General features: G+C 27.5%; 1 protein-coding gene across 4 annotated transcripts in view; it reads right to left on the reverse strand.

Annotated features, from left to right (window-relative positions):
- The window catches only part of LOC107169907 (uncharacterized), a 256,410-nt gene that overhangs the window by 26,439 nt on the left and 212,359 nt on the right, over window positions 1-17,612 (reverse strand). For all 4 annotated transcript variants that reach the window (XM_089228563.1, XM_089228562.1, XM_089228566.1 and 1 more), the window contains 3 exons: window positions 11,286-11,382; window positions 1,825-1,883; window positions 1,483-1,563 (listed from right to left, as the gene is read on the reverse strand). In XM_089228563.1, coding sequence (XP_089084689.1) covers window positions 1,483-1,563; window positions 1,825-1,883; window positions 11,286-11,382 — 237 coding nt within the window. The remainder of the gene's footprint in view (window positions 1-1,482; window positions 1,564-1,824; window positions 1,884-11,285; window positions 11,383-17,612) is intronic.

The raw sequence follows: 17,612 nt of genomic DNA on the forward strand, positions 1-17,612 counted from the left end.
ATTAAGATGTAAATTATGCTAACAATGTTATAGATTTAGTTTATTATACAATGAATTTATTTTTTATTTATTTATTTAATTATTTAAAAAAATGTTATTTTTAGTTTCTCAAGTTTATACGTGGTACTTAAATGTAATATATGGTACTTATGTTATTTATATTTAAAAAAAAAAAAAAAGTTAAAGTAATATTATTATTTATTCACATATACGTGGATACAATATAATATACATAATATTATGAAAAGTTCTATTTATAAATATTTAATTTGATAAATATGTTAAATACATATACATTTTTAAAAATGTATATGAGTCATTGTATGATTTTTAAGTATATTAAAATTATTTCAACTTAAATATTGTCAATTATACGAAAAGCAAATATTTATTATATTAAATGTATCTATACCTACAAAAAATTTTGAGATATAGGATGAGATTTATTTTTTCAATATTTCAAATTTGATTGATTTAATTAAATTTGAATTAAATTCAATACATTTAATAATTAATTATTTTCGATAGAATTATCTTAAGATTTACAATTTATTATAAACTATAGTCAATAATACGTGTGTAATATTGAGTCTACTATAGATCGTTCCTTCAATTGAAAATTAACGTATCTATTATACAACGTCTGTCATAATTTATATACCTGTGGATTGTAGGATGAGTTTGAACATTATTTTATAAAATTATTTACATAGTATGCTATAAGCATTGATTATAAAGCAGCAGTTTCTTAAACTTTCATTTCATGTTATTTATGTAGCTAAAAACTTTTTGAATTTTACTTGTCAACTTCTTAAATGAGGTATATTCTAGTCAATTGTTAATATTTTCATATTTTCCCATTATTAGTAGATAGTAATAATTTTTATTTAAATTGATAATATTAATTGTGCGTAGGTACCTACCACATTCACTTGTATTTGTGTGCTTTATTTGTATATATACATGGTCAAATTATTTTAAATAATGTATATTTTATCACATATTATTTTAATACCAACTAATACTTAATGGCGTTTTTTCATCGCATAGTGCGTTTAATTACTTTATATTCTTTGTTTACATTTTGCATGTATTGTAATAGACAGAATCAATTTAGAATGTTGTGTGATTACTTCAAAAGTTTAAACTGTAACGAGCTACCGGTTGCGTTGCATTAGCAAAATGTTACTGTATCTAAGTTTATATATATATATATATTTGATTGGCATTTTCTGATTACAATAACAAAAATAATAACAACAACAACATCAACAACAACAATGACAGCAGCAGTAACGACGTACTGAGCAGATTTTGCTGAGACAATATAGCAATAATTGTTATTGGGAAAAATACCTATAATATAGAAAATACTATAATCATACTTGGTTTTTAATAAGATTAAAATAGTAATAAATACCTACATAAAAACAAAATGAGACCATTTTGTAGAAAATCAATAATCATAATTTACACACTCACTTCTTCGTCGGTGGCAAAGTCTCCGGAAAACGGCGAGCCTGGAGGTCCGGGTGGACCGGGCGGTCCTCTGATCGACTCTCCCTATAAATTTCGAACAAATTTAGATTGTGGTCGTGGTGCACAATCCATATTTATCAGCCAATTATTATTATTTTCATTATTACTATTCGGCAACAAACCTCGAAGTCAATAACTAGCTGGTTGTTAAGCGTATATCTCTAATGGCTTATTATATCTGTGTGTGAACACACAACCATCGCAGTGTTTACGGGTCCGGTAGGTTAGGTTGAATCGTAATAATAACATTAAAAGAATTTAATTAATGGGAACAGTGAAACTCACCTTTTGACCGGGATCACCTTTATCACCTTTGATGTTGGGTGTCTGATAGCCATGGTTTTCTGTAACAAAAGCAATAAATTCGGTTTTAGGTAAGTATAGGTACACCGTTACTGATGAGATAACTGACGATGCGTCAAACGGACATTTGTAGTTAACTACAGTTTAGATGCAGTTCTATTCACGCATATTGAATTTATATTAGTACCCAACATATTGTTTTTTAATCATTTAAAGTCTATTTGACTTACCCCCATTGGTATTTTTCTGGTCTCGACGAAATAGTATGTTAAATTTAAACAACAAAACACTGATTTTTGAATCAAAGCAGCTCGACACTACAATGATGATCGAAGTAGGGAAAATATAGTTAACCCTAATAAGATTTAGATAATAGCATTTAGATTTAGCATAATTATTTTACGTTTCATCAATATACTATGTATAATATGTAATAAAATTTCGCCATCAATAGTGGTAATTTTAATCATCTTCGAAATTTGAAAATTTTGTTTTAATTGGGTTATTTTTGATCATTTGTACAATAAAACATTAAGCCTATTAAACCATAAAAGTTTATGAAAGTTCGATAGACTGAAAAGAATATCTTTCAATATTTTAAACCTTTCAACATAGTCTGGGTTGGTTGATTAAAACTAACCTAACCTTAAGTATTAAGTAGCTAGTGTAAAAAATGAAACTAAATAATTGTTTTAGTTTTTAACGGGGAATTATAATTATTTAAGTAGAATACATGTAGTAACATGAAGTTAACAAATATCGACGCGGAATCATTATCATATTATTATAGTACTTGAGGATCCCAATAAAGTTATTATCAGATGAAGTCTATATGGGATGATCTAAAAGTTGATCAATAATATCAAAAAAATGAATTGTAATTGCTTTGGAACTTTAAGATGCCTTTGAAAGTTCGTATAAGGTGAAGTGAACAGGTAAAATGTGTTCTTATGAAGTTATCGAAAACATAACGATGTATTGACTCAACAATGACCTTTAAACTACCTATGAATAAGATGAGGATGTGGATGTGGAGTGATCCAAAACTGCTTTGTATAAACTTGAATAGTCGATCTCAATTTACAATATTCTAATTTAATCGCATGATGAAATAAAAATAAACTATTATAGTCCCTTTGACTTTGAGTAAAATATAGAAATGCCCAGAGCGATGAATACTGTAGCATCATATAGGGACCAATCAGAACCTGCCAGTCGCAAACAATAGATTTTTAAACTAAAGCAACTAAGAATATCATAAAAATAATTTATGTTGATGTAGTAGTTTAATCGCTATAGCTGTTTTATGCTTTAATATCCACTTAAATTAGTTACTAAATTTGATATTCTCATAATATTATAGTTAACAAAATATTTAAAGATTTCAATTAATTTATGTTAATGGTTTCGTCTAAAATACAAGACATGTACGTGTTATGTTTTTTAAATAGTAATAATACATTAGTGATGTGAGTCCAATACATTTTAATATTTTTGAAATAGCTTAGTAATTTTATAATTATTGCACTCTATTCATAGAAAATGTTTTAATTTGAATATCATTTAGGCACTTAAATTTTGTAAATTTTTAAATTGTGATTAATCATAAATTTATAAACTGATATTCTATACCATTATGTTTTTGCGATATTTATAGTCTATGGCGTATCAATTCTAGAAGAATAAAACGTTAAAATACCTGAGTTGAGTAATTACATTAAAAAGCATTAAATTGCATTACCTATTAAATTACTTTGTAAAATATATTATTTGATATTTGTATTGTTAATATTTTATACACCATGGTTTGCTTCGGTTGTTACAATAATCGTTAATTTTTAGTTGCTTACTTGTTGGTTCATGTATTTGGAATATTTTTTTCGAAAATTATAACGATATAATATTTCTATTTCCTAATCATTGTATTGTAGTAGTCTGTATTTATCACTTGTTACTTAGAAATAATAATTTGAACATAATATTGAATTTAATTAGGCAACATAACATTAATTATTGGTTGTATCTATACTCATAAATAACGTACATATAGTAAGTTATTAGCACACTCGTAGTATGTGCTAGCCTTAATTGTTTGTAACATAAACTTTATGGCGTTTCCCGTTGTTAAAATAAATAATGATGTTATATACATACAAAACCCCAATTATACTCTTGTTGGTGGGTCTGAAGGTAAGTCAATAATAATTCGTTTAAACATAGTGTCAATTATCAAACTGCATAAGTTTAAATTTAAAAACATAAAATTATAATATTTATAATATAGGTGCTTAATGTTATTCTTAACTACAGAGCCAAAAAGTTACTGATTTTTCCAACGATGGAATTGTATTTTCCTATACCAATAACGATGTTTGGACTTAATGGTATTGTAAACAACCTCGAAGACCGAAAACTGAACACAAATATAGCAATCGATAGTCGATATGAATGCGATATCATTGAGAAATCATGATGATTAATATCATTCGTTAAGTAATCTAACATAAAAATATTCAAAAAAAATAACAGAATAATTAAGATTAAGAAATCATCCATTTGGTTAGATCGTAGTAAATGATTATAATGGTTAAAAAATATACAACATTATAGTTGTTTGGTTAATATTTTAGAATACCAGGGTATTCTTCCATGAATGTATTTATATAAATCATCAACCCTGTAGCCATGTAGGATAATAATATCAAAATAGTATTATTCAAAGAGTATAAGAAGATCAAAACAAGGATACACCGGAAATGCATTATGCCCATCATAATGGTTCGAGTGCCGTTAAAATCTTATAAATTATTATATCTCTACTAATGGTATCGTCTCACAAACATGAGCGCAGTTGATTAGACAGTGACTACTTTGTTAGATTACCCGACGAACACTTATGAATGATGTTAGCTGTAAATTAAGCATTTTCTCGTTGACACCGAGTGACATATACGAAACTGTTATACGGAATAAGTGGGAAAAAAGCAAGTGCTCTAAACGATTTTTGCAGTTTGCACCAATTGGTCAAGTCTTGACTGATCTTTAGACAAGGATAGTATAAACTGACGAATGTCGATGATATACCCGTACACCTATACAATGAGCGTAAATGAAACAGATCTGTTTACAAGTTATTACCCGACACGTCGCTACAGTTTAAAGACAAACAATGCGTAGATGGTATGCTATCAAAATAGGCAATGATTAATGGTCATTGTTTGTTGCACTGCCACAACAATGACAAACGATAAAAGTAAGTTGTCTCGTTTTATGAGAACTCCTAAAACACCATTTGGTTGAAAATATAAAATCATTACATGTGGGGCATAAAAGTAGAAAAAATATGTTCGATGTTTTAAACATAATTTTAGCCTGTGGATATTGAATAGAACCTATAAAGTTATACCTATCCAAAGAAATATGTACAGCAAACATATACAATAATCACGATAATACATTGAATGTAAGAATTTTAAAGTCAATTTTAGTTGATTTAATATGCTTAGTAAGCACAATATTTGTTTCATGATACCTATAGAGATTGTTATCTAATATAATATATATTATATACACACAAGATAGGTATACAGGTATATTATATTATGTATTTTTCGACCATTATAGTGTTTTAAGAACTCGTATTATGATCATAACTGCATACATTTTTAATCTTTTAACGTGAAATTTAGTGTTTTCTTGACATTTTCAAAGAAAATCAAAAATAATGTTTTGTCAGCACAAAAAAAAACGTATTATTTACATTTTTTTTTAAATTTCATATTTTTTGTTAATATTGAAATAAATTTATATAGGTTTATATAGATATAAGTAGGTACACTGATTTTCTGAATATGTTCGAAATTTCGATATATTTAATAGCATTTTTTTATTGACATATTATAAAAAGTATTAAGATGAAAAATTCAGATCTCTCTAACCGTTGGTATTTATTTTTAAATATTTATAATCTTAGATATGAATTATGGAAAAATGATTTTTTTTTTTGTACATATTGGACTTTTACTTCACACATTTAAGTATCTTTTAGTGCATAGGTATTTAGTTAGTTTTTGTTGCATATAAGTCACTAATCATTCAGTGTCCCATCCTTTTAAAAATACAATTTAATACCGGTTCTGAAGTTTGTATAAATTATATTCAAATTCACATAAATAGAAAATCAATACCTATGATTAACAATTTATGAAAATTTTTTTTTTTTAAATAATTTTCAATTCATATTTATCATCTAAATATGAAAAGAGGTATACCTAATAATTGTATTAAATAAATAAAAACTAAGCTATACCTATAAACAGGGTGTAACAAGTCTATTTGACTAATGGTGGTGGTATATGCATTACGTGGTCATGTTAAATAATCATAAAATATATGTATTTATTATTGATTACCTAACGTTTAATGATAACAAACCACTGATCAGCAAGAAATACATTTGAATTTTAACAAACTTTGAAAGTTGTATAAAAATCAATGATGTAACCAAATTGAAAGTTTTAGACACCAAAATTGTTTTTAAATATTTGTTTATAAAATACGTATCTTGGATTATAAGACAAAAATTTAAAAAAAAATTTAAATAATTTAATTTTAGTACTAAAAAATAAAATAAAATAAAATCTAACATATTATACAAATTACAGCACAAAGATTTAGAAATCATTATGAAAAAAAAAACGGGTAAGTGGGTATCGCTCTGCTGTACATTAGGGGGTGGGGTGGACCTCTGACTAGGGTAGGTAAAATTTGAATGCAATGATAGGTATCATTGTATACGAAAAACGATATTGAACGGAGATTGTTTATCTGTCTAGGGTATATTATAGATTATTAAAAATTTTCAAATCTTAGATATAAAAAGAAAATTTTTTATGAATTTCTAGCTTAAAATAATTTGAGAATTTTCGTGATTTTTAAGTATGTTGTCAAAATTAAAATTTAAATGCTTGTAAAAAAAAATTGTGACTATGTATTTCTTTTATTTTGCAACTGCTATTGTAAAAATATGTTAGTAGCTTTGTATTAAATTTTCAAATCTTAGAAACCATATAAAAATATCGATTCGGTCGATAACTGGTTTTGCGTAAAAATTCCCGTTTTTCTGTCATTTTTTTTTTTGTATTTTTCTCGATTTATTTGAGAACTGTTGGAAAATGTTTACTTTTGACCTCTATAATGCACCAAGGATCTTAAATTTTACATCGGAAACCACCCCCAAAGTTTAAAATTGAAGCATTATTTCGACTAGTTATGCTGTACACAGACACAAAAACAAACATAAAAAAAAAATAAAAAAATACACATCACTGTAAAATCAATACATTCATCACTTCGTTCAGAATCTAAAAATAGAATAGAAAAAAAGTTATGGCACTAGTAAAATAAACTTGTTAAACCCTGTATCTATAACAAAAATGATTGTTTACTTACCTTTGATGTTCAAACAGTGTGAATTATTTGGTCATAGTAACGTACATTTTAGATTCTGAGCGGAGCGATGAATGTATTGATTTTACCATGATGTGTTTTTTTTTTGTGTCTATCATCACGTTTTGGGGCAGTAAAAATGCTTCGATTATTGACTAAAGTACCTCGTTCGATCAGAAAGTGGCAGAAACATGAATCTAGTTGGTACTTTGGGGGGTCAAAAGTAAAAAATTCTTAATACTTTTCTAAATAATCGAGAAAAACAAACTAAAAATTAAGGGAAAAACGGGAAATTTTACGCACACTCATTTTTCGACAAAATCGATTTTGGTTTTTGATGTAACTTTAAAAAAAATGACCATAGATACATGAAATTTTCACCAAATGTTTATATAAGTATATTTTATCCACCATACAATTTTCACAAATTTTCGATTTAAGTTGAAATATTCATAGCCATTTGAAATTTTCAATCATTATAAGTTTGTTTAAAAAATTAATATCGATAAAAATTTATTTGTTAAGCAGAAAAGCTTGAAAATTTAATATAAGGCTCTTAACATATTGTTACAATAGCAGATGAAAAATAAAATAAATTCATAGTCACAATTTTTTTTTATAAGCATTCAAAGTTTGAATTTTGGCAAAATACGTAAAAATCACAAAAATTCACAAAATATTTTAAGCTAGAAATTGATAAAAAACTTTCTTTTTAAATCTTAGATTTGAAAAATTTTATACAAGATTCCTTACAAGTTTGTCTATCTTTATCACTAATAAAAAGTCCACCGAAAATTCAAATTACATTTTTATGAGCATTTGAAATTTAAATTTTTACAACATTGGATTTTCCCTGGATTTCACATTTAGCGATTTTCTTATTTTGGTGTAACTCTAAAAGTCTAAATCAAATGACCGCAGATACTTGAAATTTTCAATGAATGTTTATATAGGTATTTTCTATATTTGATCAAAATTTCAAAATATTTAGATTTGTTTTGAGCTGTTTATTGACATTTTAATTTTTCAAATTTTTTAGTTTTTTTTTTTTATAAATATCGATAAAAATGTATTTGTTCGGTAGAAAAGATTGAAAATTTGATACAAGGCTTCTAACACATTTTAACAATAGCAGTTGAAAAATAAAATAAATTCATTGTCACAAATTTTTTTTATAAGCATTTATAAAGTTCAAATTTTTACTAAATACGTAAAAATTACGGCAATGTTCAAATTATCTTAGATAGAAATTCATAAAAGTTTTTCTTTTTAATTCTAAGATTTGAAAATTTATTACAGGGCTCCTAAAGTCCTAACATATTTTTACAATAGCAGTTGCAAAATAAAAGAAATGCATTGCTAAAATTTTTTTTTACAAGCATTCAAAGTTTGAATTTTGACAAAATACATAAAAATCACGAAAATTCGTAAATTATTTTTTGCTAGAAATTCACAAAAAATGTTCCTTTTATATCTAAGATTTGAAAAAGTTTAATAATTTATAATATATCCTAGACAGATAAACCGTTTCCGCTTAGAATCGTTTTTCGTATACAATGATATAATATCATTGGATTCAAATTCAATTCCATCCATAACAGTAACCCACTTGTAACCTACTGCATAGCAGAGCGACATCCACGACTTAACCGCTTTTTTACTAACTGCAATGCTATGGATTCTAAATAGGTATTACATTTTGGTTTAACGTTTAATTAAAACGTTTTTTGACATATGGAAAAACATATTTATTTAAAATATATACAGAAGTGAAATTAATGAAATTCAACTTAGTAAGTATATTTATTTTAAATCCGTTACAACAAAATTTTAACTGTGGAAATTACAGTAAAAAAGTATTCATCTGATGTGACATATTCGCATTATTATTATTGAATTGTTCACTGAAAATAATTACTTTGTTTTATATTCGATTCCTGCTGTAAATGAATTGATATTACATTTTGATTTATTTTTCCAGAAAGATAATATTTTCTGCGTGTCAAGTACATACGAGTCATAATAATTATATTAAATTCTAATGTTTTCAATAATGTTGTAAATAAAGTACACCTCGAGCAGTTAGAAAATAACTACCATAGTTGATATACTGAGTATTATTAAAAAAATTAATTTAATAATAAAATTATTAATTATTGTAGTCACAAAACAATTTTAAATAATAGGATTATGTAATATTTTTTTATAATAAAACATATATTGATTCTGTCTATATTTCTTTCTTGTTTAAATGATTCGTTTTGAACGGTATAAACACATTTTAAATACAATAATAGTACATCTTTGTAAAATCGTATAGTGTAGTTGTTATGTATTGAAAGGCCAACAATGATAATATTATTTGTTTGCATGAAATACGCAGATAGTAAGGCATTTATAACGCATTATTCGTGTGTCATATTAGCCGCGTGTATTAACTATATATATACGTAGCTAGGAAATATATTAGGAGATCTTTATGTACGTTCATTAATTATATTATCCACTCAAATTTGTACAGTAATTATAAAATAATATTAATTAATTTTGAAATTAAATTCGTTTTCAAAGTTTTTCATTTCCAAATGGATTCGAAATATTCTCAATGTGTATTTGCCATTTGGTGTGCATGTTATTAATTACAGTAGATACAAGGTAGGAACAAGAACTATACAGTGTAATTATATGTAAATTTAGTATCGATGTATGGAATCGAAAAACTTAAAGATTTTGGCAGTGTTCAAATCTAAATATGTTTGTGAGGACTTGCAAGCTGACGTACGTATATATAGTGTTAATATTATATGAAAGTGTGAAGTTAATATAATAGTAATATGAATAATAATATACATATTCCCTTCCATAACTGATCCTTATAGTATTGTTTAAGTCAAATCGTTTAAAATACGTTAAAAAATGTGATGCTTAAATGAAATCTTAAATATAATAAATTTAGATTCTAAACGATAAATTGAAATTAGATCTGGTTTTACAATATGCACAGTGTGTGAATTTGGAGATAGTCCTAATATGTACTTAAACTTCACGTCTTTATTTTGATAATGATAATTTATATTTGATTTTTTAAATTAACTGCAGTGAGATAAAAAATTAGAAATTCTTTATATCATATGGCCTAAATTATAGTTTAACGTTCAATGACATGACATTGTGCTAGATTTCTTCATATTGATATGATAAGTAAATAGGTATAAAACCGGGAAAATCTTTCTACTGTTTACCAAGTCTTATATGTACCTTCCTTATCATCTTATTATTAGAATATACGCCTAAAAATGTTGAATTCAATGATGAATTCATGCTAACGAAAAACAATTCTGAGTAGAGGCTAGCTTATATTTCTATACATATTTTATTTGTATTATTATATCAAAACTTCCCTTAACTGTCACTTCTAATTAATAGATTGAATTTTAGTGACCAAATAAATATATATAAATTGTGTTATTTTATGAATTAATTGTGAATAATTTCAATTAATATAATTTTTGTTATTATTGTCTTTTCATGAACTTCACAATATTTACCATTTAATTTTGCCATTACGGCATTACTATAATAATTTAGTACAAATATCTTTGAAATAAAATATTAGTGAGACTTTCAAAGTTTTAGACCAAAAGATGTTTTATTTAATTAAACCTATATAATATATTCGAAGGCTATTGACCTTCAAACATTTTGCTAGTATAATAGTCAGAGTTTTGTAGTTGTATCTGAATTTAAAAAATGAATACTTAATTTCAAACGTAACTTATGGTAGGTTTGATATTTAAATTTTTGAAAGATCATTTAAAAGTCGATAATAATATGTGTGAATTATACACGCTGTATACACATATTAGTTATACAAACATTACACGTAAGCTATAACATATTATACATAATTTGAATTCAACATTAATATATGTTTAATGGATTTGTAGGATTTTGGAAATAAAACTAATACAACTTCTGAATAAAAACAAAAATACCGTTTGATGGTGGCGGTGGTGGTGGAGCAGGTGGTCTCTCTGAGTAACTGCCGCTAGCCAGGTCTTCAGGATTTTCTAGTTCCTTGTCATCGTCTGGCTGTAATAAAAAAAAATAAAAACAAATAAGTTTTATACGCTCGGGAAAAGTTCTAGAACTCTGAGCTAGGAAATGAGAAATTAATTTACACAGTAGCCGGGCATTTTATGATTACAGTGGACTCCATAAGATTTTAACGATTCATTGTAAAATCCGACAAGCAGGCAGACTGAAATGTTACACTCGGGGGGTTGTTTCTTATCAGATATTACGTGACCTGAAACTTGGCGTACCTCACACGAGCAGAGGCCGACTTTGGGCTGTATTGATCATTGGAGTGCATTGCAACTATGCGGACGGAGAGTGGAACAATTTTACGATTCAGACATGAAATTAATAATAATAATAATAAGACATCGAAAACGAAAACCACGTCCGTATATAAAATATATATTTTAAGTGCGGTTACAATCAAAATGGTACAATGATTAATCATTTCGAGAAATAAAATAATAATTCGAATAATGCGAATGTAGGTACTACGATAATTCGCATTAGCCAGTGGGTTTGAATATTTTAACATATAATAATAAAACAATAATCGCATGCTTAGAGAATAACTAAATTAAATAATTAATAGTTTACACGAACGTGTTGCATAGAAATTCTGCTTGTATAAGTCATCTAACTCGTTTTCCGAATTTTATCCAATCATATCGTGATCCTATCAGTTATATTAATACGCATTATCAATACGAAATCGTATTTGTGTGTCTACTATACTGAACAATAGTTATTTGTATTAGTACTTTTTTTTCGGAGTGAAACTTTTTAATAAGTCTGATAAATGATAATAGCTAGATTCTATGCTCCGTACCAAATAAGAGCGCACCGGGCGGCCACAGGAAAAACCGGTTTTGTTACGTAAATTTGGTGCGCTCTTATTTGGTACAAGGTATATTATATCGGTTGAATGACTGAAATAAGTGGCATTTCGTGCAAGCGTACTCACTACTTCCACTTTTATCTTTTTTAATTTTGTTCTTAATTTCGAAGATTCGGGGGACGCGCGTGGAAGACGTTGCTAACACACGATATTTTATCGCGTGTGTTTTGAATATTGTTCTACTTATGTTTAAATCACGGCGGACATCTAAAGTGGCTCGCTGAACAAATCCGAGGACTGCGCGCTATGGCCGCTTATCCGATGTTGTTTGTATTCCGTTCTACAAACGGCCATGTCTAAAGTACAAAAGTGTTGAAAAAACAAATAGCACTTAACCACGAAAACACGATGACCATACGGTTACCACACGTCGTCCGTCCGTCCGTGCAGGGTTCCCCGCCGCAGAGCACTTAATAGCTCGCCGAGTACAACACTGCTCACTGTTCCGTGTTAAGTTCAGAGATGGAGGTAGGTTGGTAATAATAATTGTTGCTGTTGAAGAAAAAGGATTCAAAAAATAATTCAAAAGGCTCACCGTGCGAACACTATTCGTTTGCGTGTTTTCAATAACAACTCTTTTAGGTTTAAGACAGGCGGCGGAAAACGCGTGAGAGTCGGAGGTGCAGCGAAGTCCAAATATAGTAAGTTTACGGCGCAACCGATTCGCTTTTAAATAATTATAAATTTATGATTGTACCACGGTTCGAGCTGAACGATATGGCGACGGTAGAAAATAATATTATTAATATGAATTGAACGGTGTTCGGAAACGATCGTTATTTAAGTCTGGTGACCGTATTTTTTTTCCAATTAAAAATAACTACGACGCCGTTGCAGTTAGTTGCAGTTGTAGTTCGTTGAGTGTACTCTTTCGTGCTGCATTGCTGGCTTACTAAATTCAATAATAATAAAATTTATATTATTATAATGTTATGAACACATAAAAGGTACCACGGTAACTGGGACCCCGTTTTGATAGTGATATCATTACTGCGATTTAAGGTGGGTTTCTACTACACACGTTCGCATAAATCCTCTGCTGTGATTGGTTGGTTATGTTAGGTTACCGCATGATTAACCACGGTACTCTTTTACTCGATGTATATCAATGGTAGTTCGGTGTAGTAAGGTAAGAGACTAAGAAATATAGATGTATAAATTATTGTACTTTGCCATCAAGACAGATTACATCACTGTATCTTTTCGCCAAGACAGCCTACATCACTGCGAGATGTTTTACCGCCGTTCGTAACTTTTCTGTTATGTTCCATGGACTAAGATACCTCAGTTAATATGTTCAAATTCTGTTGTATATAGTACTTGTCTTTATCTAGTTTAAAGTCTAACGGGTCTAAGTGATCATCAACGATAATGAATTATTAATAAATCGCTTAAAATTCGCGTTGTTTACTTAAGTCCGTTGTTTCTTTTGGTGATTTACGTTCGAAAATACAATACATAAATATGTATTAAATAATTATTGGTGTATCGTTTCTTTAAGCGGTGGCTGTATATGATTTTTGTTGTTGTTGTTGTCTATTGGCTGCGAACAACTATGATGAAACCGCATTTATAAACGAATAAAGAAGGGAAAAGAACGGAACGGATTTGGCATGGTTTTCATTCTAAACGGTGAGTTTGCTAAGCCTTTCGTTTGATTTATAGTCCCAATATTGTGCCAAAATAATTGACAAGGTCCTGGTTGAGCCCGTGTACTTTCTGCAATATAAATGACTCGATTCGACGTGTCTCTTTCACTATTCCACTCCAGTCACGCTGCCTTTGTCGAATCGTCTTATATTCCAAACATACGATGAGTATATTTTAGCCATACTATGGAAGACCTTAACAATGATAGATTCATTTTTTTCTCTCGCCAGAAACAAAACACACTACCACTACGCGTGTCAAGTGCATTTCATATTATTATTTTTTCGTTACACTTTTGTTATTCAATATAATATTATATAACTGTATTATATTACGTGTACTTTCAACAACCAAATGATGTACGTCTAAGGTTTTATACGTAGCTTTATCCACCATACGATATAAAACAGATTGGCAATCCGATTAAATAAAAATGAAAAAGCTATACAATATGGTGTGTATCAACTGTATATTTTTATCGTTAATACAACAATAGAGACATTTTGTGGACTGTGAAATTAGATTTTCGGTAAGTATTTATTTCTTTTAATTTAAAAGAAGATAATATAATAGTAATTGTCTATTGTGGATCGTGCAATTTATTCAGTCTAAATCGATATTATTATACCTAATACTGGAGCATCAGTATAAAAAATTGCAGTGCAATTTTTCTGAAAAAAAAAGATACAAATGTAAAAAAATATGTGCTATATACGAATTTTTATTTAAATTTCATGGGCAACTACTGATAAGGATAATAATATTTCAGTTATTTTATTAATGAATGAAAAAACGTATTGAGTAATAAAAAGTTTGCTAAATAGGCACAACGCTCAATACGCGATGGCTTTTTATATTTATTTTCGCCACAATTTAAAGTGTAAACAGAACGGAAAGTTTTTTCCTCATTAGAATATGAAATGTAAATTGTTTGTTGTATTTAGTATGCTAAGTACCGAGGAATCGTTCTAAAATTCCTTTTTGCATTAGATACTATATTATATAGGTGCATGATAGTTCAATTTAAAATAAGCATAATTTGCAATATTCGTGACTTTGTATGATTTAAATAGGATTTTCCGTGTTCAAAATTGAAGCGAATGTAAACGCTTTGTACATTTGTATTAGAATTCAAAGATAGAAACGCGCGTGTTAGAATATTATGATTAGGTACATTGAATTTTGCTCTCGTGTTACACATAATGACGGACATTAATATATCATATCTCTACAAAGGTAATATTTTTTTCAACAGTCCTCTGCTACTGTTTGTATTATTACTTATATTATATGTGTTAACTATGAAATGGTAATTCAATGTATGATATACCAAGACGGAAAAGTGAATCCCGCCAATATAATTATTATTTTAATAGTCAAATGATTTAATTTCTACTAATTCAAGGCTAAAATCTAAGTAACAAAATTGTACCAAATGTACATAATTCAACTTAAACGTTCATTAAAAATTAGCAGAAAATACACAATCAATAAAATAGCGTATTCTATGCAAACTTTAAAATAAGTTAATTAAATTCATTAATTAAGTGTTAGATACGTTTAAAATAAAACCAAACAAGACTATCTGAAAATTTTTAGTTGAAATTGATATATAATTAATATAGGAATATTTTTTAAATATAATCACGAACATTTTAAATTTTCACAAACTATAAAATATTCTATTAATTATACTATGAATATTATTAAATACCCAAGTAATAACAAAACTCTAATTTCTGATTATTCAGTTAGGATTATGCGTATTAAGGGAATCAAAATTTAAAGTATTTAAATAGTTAGGTTAAATTATTTTATACACTGAAATATTTTAGACATTTAATATTCATGACATGATTATTAAATAATTTTATTTTTCTTATCTTAATATGAAAATTAAGCTTATACAATGAAGATTTCAGAGGACGCTAAACGTTATTTCTATAGTTATCAAGTACTGCTTAATGCATTAATCCTTTTATTTAAAATTATAAATCTATTAATTAGTTCGTTTCATTCATCTATCTGCAAACATTTTTTCAGTATGTATCACAACGTGCCTACATCGTATAAAAAACACCAATTGACGTGTCAAGTGCATGAATAGATGAATAGATTCATGAATGGATTTTTATTTGCATTGATGTTTGATATGTACGATAAGTTTTAGTCATTTCTGAATATTTATTTTATTGAGCAAAGAGAATAAGAGTTATGTTTTTCGCAATTCATACTAAAAATAAAGTATGGGAGTGCAGACGTTTTAGTGTTTTGACGGTTTACGAGACTGGTTCGGTAAAGGGTCCCAACCGAGTAGTTTTGTTAGCATAATATAAATAAGTAGGTAATAGGAATTTTGTTTTGAATATTCCGAATTTTAACTGAAACAGTGCCCTTGAGTAACTTTAATTTTACTTTAAGCAGACAAAACGTGCGGCAATCAAAAAGGTATACCAATATACCTTACGTTCAGCCATTCGACTTATTACTTTCAAATGTAGTCGAACTGGGCTATTATTGCGTATTTTTCTAAGCTTATTTTTACTACCATAATATACATTGAATTCAATTTTCGATATTTATATGTTCAGTAATGTTACGGGCCCTAGCTGGCAAACAAAAATGTATACCTACATAAATACTTGATTTATAAGGGAAACGGTACAAAAAAAAAAATATATATATATATATATATGTATATAATAATATTCGTAGGATTTTTTGTGTGTACGATTTGTGGTCACCAGCCAGTTTTCCGAAAACTACAATCTTATTTAGAATACTGTGGGATCGCTGATTTTAAACTTCGTCCAAACCGTGTAATCTTTATGGGCCTTTTATCTGCCAAGATATTTCTGAAATTTGTTTTCTTTCTTTGTTTAAAGTTTTGCTATGATTGTCGAAGTATACTATTATTATATTTTTTTTTTTGCATGGAAGAGTTTTATGGTTTTAGGTCAGAGATAACAGAAACACAAAATACAAAAGTATATGGATTTAGATATTTTAAAATTTTCGTTTGTATTTTCATTTTGTGTTATCTCACAAGAAAATATTGTCGTAAACCGATATTCTGTAGACTAAAATTATATAAAATATGTATTTTCATGTTTTTTACTTATAAATCGCACTATAGAAATATTATAACCATTAAAATAACTTTTATATTATTAAAGCGAATGGTATTATTATTATTTGTCATATATTAATATATTATCATTGTTATTTACACGTCATACCTACCTATTCATAACGTAATAATAATATTACAATATTATACATATATCATACCGTAATAATGTTACAAAGCACTTTTATAATGCATACTATGTTTAAAAATAATTTTAAATTTGTGTACCACTAATGAAAACCATTTAGGTCGAGAACTTAATATTATTAATTGGGCCTATTTTATCTTAGAGAGTCTTAAATATAATTTTTATTTATATTATATAAACTAATTTATGCTAATAGTAGTATTGTTTTTGTTGTATTCACATAATATTATTACATATACATCTTGCTTTGATAAGAATATTTTAATATTCTCTTAAAATTAAAAAAAAATACGAATCATAAAACCTAATATATACGTTTTTGCAATACATCAGTTAAATTGATTAATTGTTTCGATCAACTGAATATTGACTTAACTCACTTTAATTGCGTTGTATACATAGTTGATAGTTTGAAT

This window comes from Diuraphis noxia, unplaced genomic scaffold, assembly GCF_037042655.1.
Source record: "Diuraphis noxia isolate RWA-SAM2 unplaced genomic scaffold, SU_Dnox_SAM2 contig0005, whole genome shotgun sequence".
Taxonomy (NCBI): domain Eukaryota; kingdom Metazoa; phylum Arthropoda; class Insecta; order Hemiptera; family Aphididae; genus Diuraphis; species Diuraphis noxia.